The 5,539-nt window shown below is 35.6% G+C and overlaps 1 protein-coding gene and 1 long non-coding RNA gene across 2 annotated transcripts in view; both read right to left on the bottom strand.

The window, feature by feature from the left end:
* Positions 1–138: 138 nt before the first annotated feature.
* Positions 139–1,679, bottom strand: LOC117122916. The gene is made up of 3 exons (XR_004447766.1): positions 1,542–1,679; positions 1,040–1,084; positions 139–569 (listed from the first exon to the last, which is right to left on the bottom strand). It is a non-coding gene; the product is annotated as an uncharacterized LOC117122916 (long non-coding RNA).
* A 1,169-nt stretch (positions 1,680–2,848) lies between these two features.
* LOC117122924 (CD166 antigen homolog) overlaps positions 2,849–5,539 on the bottom strand; it is an 8,463-nt gene continuing 5,772 nt past the window's right edge. Inside the window, exons 4-5 of the mRNA XM_033268701.1 lie at positions 3,178–3,282; positions 2,849–2,883 (exon numbers count right to left, since the gene is read on the bottom strand). Of these exons, the coding sequence (XP_033124592.1) occupies positions 2,849–2,883; positions 3,178–3,282 (140 nt within the window). The remainder of the gene's footprint in view (positions 2,884–3,177; positions 3,283–5,539) is intronic.

Below are 5,539 nucleotides of genomic sequence, written 5' to 3'. Positions count from 1 at the left end.
GTTTTGACGCGCTACTGTGATTTCACGAACTAACACAATCTACTTTGATTGTGTTAGTTCGTGATGTGAGCGACGATATGTATATCAAGACTTCATATGCCAACACATAATGTATTTATATACCAAAATGAAGGTATAATAAACTCGTCAGAGAAGATACAATCTGATTACATTTAAATTTAGTAGAAAATGAAGATAAACCATAGGAACAGGTACTTTATTTACCCTAGTTACGAAACTCTTAAAAAAAAGTAATTCAAATTATAATTTACATTCGTACAGACAGTCGACTACAGTACTTTTCATAAATTAGAATGAACATACATAACAAATACATTTTCTAGAAAAATCTTATATTTCAAGAAGAAATCGCTTCAAAGAATAAGAAAATATAATATCAAAGGACCGGGTTAAAAAAAAAAAAAACCACTGCTTTTGTTTTTAACTAATCTTTCAGTTTGTTCTTCTTCATTCCCGGCTGAACACTAACATGCGGCTGTTTCTTCTTCTGTAAAGTGTATATCTTGGTAAATATGGGCATTACCAGTAGGTTTGTATTCCATGTACGTCTGTATGGAGATGTAAAAATATGTAATTTAATGTGGATAAATACCGTACACAATAAGATCATATGCCCATCAAAATAAGCATTTATGAAATAACTGTTTCTGTTCTCAATGAAGTTAATAAGAATCAATTATTGTCAAATATCAAGAGAATTGTTGGAAATGATAATAAAAAAGAGCCAATATTTCCTGACCAAGTTACCTGAAGGTATTTATATTTTTAATTCATTCATTACGACAGCATAAATTGTGTATGTTTATGAGACATTTACGTATTCCTACCGGGCAGATGCAAAAAAAGAAAGGTCAAAATACTTAAACGTGATCCTCCTTAGGTAAATATTTTTATCTACATGCTACTCCTGGAATCTTTTGAAAACTAAAAACAGAAACTGGTTGTTTTTGACATGCCATTTGGCATGAAGAAAATATAGGATAATCAGGTGCGATAAAATTGAAATATGAACGCTTACATCTTGTTTTCTCTTTCCTGTGTCTTCCTCGTTGGCATGCGTCTTCTAAATTTAAATTTATAAATATAAATAGAATTGTTAATACAACTTCAATTACAGTAACTTTTCTGTATTTCTAGTCAGTTATTCTTTATGTTGGTTGTATTAATATTACGTAACGACTTTTGTCTCTTTCTGCCATTTTAAAGTTGGAAGCAGTGGCGGATCCAGGACTTTAAAATAGAGAGGAGAGGGACTTTCACAGATGGAGGATGTATATATACTACTTTAGCCCCACCATGATTGGGACTGATGTAAGAACATTTATGTTTATGGCACCTCTAGATGGCCGGACATGACATTCTTAGACTCAAAATTTACGTAGAATTTTCTTCTTTTTTTTCAATTTTTATTTATTTTAAAAACTTAGAAGGCCCAGGCCAGCATGGCCCCTTCAATCCGCCAATGGGAAGACGGTCGGTGTGGTACATCGAATAAAATAAGAACAAAGGTTGTGACAAACCTGCTTAATTTTTTTGTAGCAGATCAATCCAACTATTACTCCAAAGACTCCAACAAAGGCGCCAACAAAAAATATTCCAATTGTCATAACACTATTAGTACAGGAACAAACTGGAAGGGAACAAAATACTACTGAAACTTACATTGCCCTCTACTTGAATTATAGGCCTAATTGAATTATATCTAATTTGTAATTGATAATCACTTTTGACTGAATAATAACAATAAAATTCCATTAAGACCCGCCCTTTGGACTTCACAAAAGGACAGGGTAAATGTACGTAAACTTGTGCGTTTGAGACAAGCGCGCATTACGGTTGTTAAGTTTGATTGACATTCCAGAAAATTTCCATTATGCTTAACATTGCAAAATATTCTATTGTCGCACGTCGTAATTCAACTGTGCATTTTGCATTAATTCTTTATTGCCGTGTCTTCATTGAACTTTTCTACAATATTAAGTTGTTTTCACAACAGTTTGAATAAAATTTTCCATAAACGCCAGCGGTGAACCCAGGAATTTGAAATAGAGGAGGATCATGAATACTCTTTTACGCCAATACGGACTACCACTTCAGCCCCAAATTGGTTAGAGCTACAATACCAAATTGTATGCATAAGGTCTTTAGATGCCCGGAAATGACAAAAACTTTAGCCCCACCATGATTGGGACTGATGTAAGAACATTTATGTTTATGGCACCTCTAGATGGCCGGACATGACATTCTTAGACTCAAAATTTACGTAGAATTTTCTTCTTTTTTTTCAATTTTTATTTATTTTAAAAACTTAGAAGGCCCAGGCCAGCATGGCCCCTTCAATCCGCCAATGGGAAGACGGTCGGTGTGGTACATCGAATAAAATAAGAACAAAGGTTGTGACAAACCTGCTTAATTTTTTTGTAGCAGATCAATCCAACTATTACTCCAAAGACTCCAACAAAGGCGCCAACAAAAAATATTCCAATTGTCATAACACTATTAGTACAGGAACAAACTGGAAGGGAACAAAATACTACTGAAACTTACATTGCCCTCTACTTGAATTATAGGCCTAATTGAATTATATCTAATTTGTAATTGATAATCACTTTTGACTGAATAATAACAATAAAATTCCATTAAGACCCGCCCTTTGGACTTCACAAAAGGACAGGGTAAATGTACGTAAACTTGTGCGTTTGAGACAAGCGCGCATTAGTTGTTAAGTTTGATTGACATTCCAGAAAATTTCCATTATGCTTAACATTGCAAAATATTCTATTGTCGTACATCCAGATGTTATGCTAATTCAACTGTGAATTTTGCATTAATTCTTTATTGCCGTGTCTTCATTGAACTTTCCTACAATATTAAGTTGTTTTCACAACAGTTTGAATAAAATTTTCCATAAACGCCAGCGGTGAACCCAGGAATTTGAAATAGAGGAAGATCATGAATACTCTTTTACGCCAATACGGACTACCACTTCAGCCCCAAATTGGTTAGAGCTACAATACCAAATTGTATGCATAAGGTCTTTAGATGCCCGGAAATGACAAAAAAAATATATATATATATATTTTTGTATTTATGCCAGAAGGTGCTTATCATTTTCCCTCTTATTAAGAATATGCAGTTAGCATTGAATTAACTCACTTGGGCAATTCAATGCGTCGGAATAATCAAAAGGTATACAGCTGTAGCCCCTTTCAATAACTTCACAAATATTATTATATCCACAGGGATCATCCACACATGGGTCTGTAAAACAAACGAGAGAAAATTTAGAAGGAAAGAAACTAACTACTGATAGAGATACATACAAAGCAATGACAAAACCACGAAGAACAATTTTAGAATGATGAAGTGGATGAAATGGAAAACAAATGATTAAACCGTTTCTATCAAGCAGTTAGGACAGAAATAACATTGATATATCATTATAAGCCTACTTTTGTTACATATACAACGGCGGCGGAACGTGTGGGTGGGAGGTGGGGGTGGGGTGGCATTTCAAAAAGTCCAGTATGCGAGCGAAACGACTCCGGTGCTACGGGTATTTGACGAAGTTTGGTGAATTTTATTAGTTACTTTATAGGCATCAAGCTACTGTAATATGACTTCATAATTGTTGTAATTTATCCAGTGGCGGATTCAGGAATTCGAAATAGAGGGGGCCCAGGGAGGTACTTTTACAGATAGAGGATCAGATAGAGGATACTACCTCAGACCCACCATGGTTGGGGCTGAGGTAAAAAAAAAATTGTGATTATGGCACCTCTAGATGGCCAGAAATTCAACATCCAATCATAAAATTTGAATATAATTTTCTTTATATCTCCATTTTTAAAAAATTGAACAATTTAGGGGGAGGGGGACGGGCCGGCTGGGCCCCCTTGAATCCGCCACTGGGTACCTTCGCAGATGAAGGATCTATACCACCTCAGCCCTGTCATACTTGGGACTGAGGTAAGAAAATTTGTGATTATGGCACCTAAAATTGCATTCTTAGACTTAACATTTTAATATAATTTTCTTATATCTCAATTTAATCAAAATTTTTTAACAATTTAGGCCCCCCATCCCTTGAATCCGCCACTGATTTTCGCCACTGAAGTCGAGATTTCTTCTACGATCTCAATGAATTATTTATCATGAGGGTATCCTTGAATGGGTATTCTCCGACGAAACCTTCACTTTTCCCCCAGTGGATAAAAATGTACCCTTTTATAGTAGCCCGGAAATGATACTCCAACTGAGGGTCCAGGACGTCGAAATAGAGGGAACCCAGGGAGGGTCTTGCGCAAATGGAATGTCCCACTACCTCAGCCTCACAACGGTTGGGTCGGAGGTAAAAAAAAAAAAACTCTGATTATGGCACCTCTAGATGGCCGAAAATGGCACTCTCAGATTATTAAAAGTTAAACACAATTCGTCTGTTTTCTTCATATTTTTTTTTTATAATTTTGAAAAAAAAATAGGAGGTTGGGGCCATGCTGACTGCCCCAACTCCCCAATTGAATTCGCTACTGTTCAATATAACACTTGGCATAGCCAATCATTTTGTTTCAGAAATGACTAATGCCTAATGTCAAACGAAAGAATTTTTTATTCTAAAGACTTTTTTTTATTCAAACAGTTTTTTTCAGCTTATAACACATTAACTACAGTGTAATGTAAATTCTGTAGCTAACTTTCGGAGAACTTTGTTAATCAAAATGGCATAATTAAATATCTTATTGTTTTCGTTAAATTAGATGGAGTTTAAACGTGGTTTACTGTCAATCAGTTACACTTACTGTACATCTCCATGGTAGAATGAAGAGAACTATAGCGTGGCTCCTTAAAGAGTGCCTATCTCCCCAATATGCTTAATTAAGCCTGGTTTCCTGTCGACGTAAGAAGGCAGATTTACTTACGACTACGTCGTTTTATCGTAACAAAAAGCGATTTGACAGGAAACCGATTGCGACTGGTGCGTTGTGAAATCGACGTAACGTAAGGTTAAATCGTCGCAAAGCAATGTTGGCCAGGAAACCGTCGTATTGAATTTTCATGCGATACGTCGATTTTCCACGATTTGACAGGAAACCGCGATTAAGTGACTTATGCTTGAGTGATCATGCTTGCGTTGCCTTGTGTTACGTCTCTTACGAAAGTTGACTCCAAGTCAACTTTCGTAAGAGACGTAGCATTATGGACCAGAAATCGTAAGAAGCAGCCAATCAGATACGGGAATTATGACGTAGCCTATATGACGTACCATGTTTTGACGTGGCTGAAACTGGTCAGATTGTTCTACAGTAGAAAAAATATAGGCCCTATGAAAATTCTGTGTTTCTTGCTTCTTTGAGTAGTCTACCAACACTCCACACAGTTGTGTTTGTTATTATTATTATCATTACTATACTGAAATTGAATTCGAAAATAAACAAGGATTTGTTTCAATTACAATCGTATACCAAGCGAATTGTTTAGAAATAAATCTGTTGTCAACCATTCCTATTTCCAGTCCAGT

The sequence above is a fragment of the Anneissia japonica genome, unplaced genomic scaffold (genome assembly GCF_011630105.1).
Source record: "Anneissia japonica isolate Jap-2015-1 unplaced genomic scaffold, ASM1163010v1 scaffold2227_len217889_cov164, whole genome shotgun sequence".
Taxonomy (NCBI): Eukaryota; Metazoa; Echinodermata; class Crinoidea; order Comatulida; family Comatulidae; genus Anneissia; species Anneissia japonica.
Note: the sequence above shows the minus strand (reverse complement) of the source record. Positions and strands in the feature narration are given on the sequence as shown.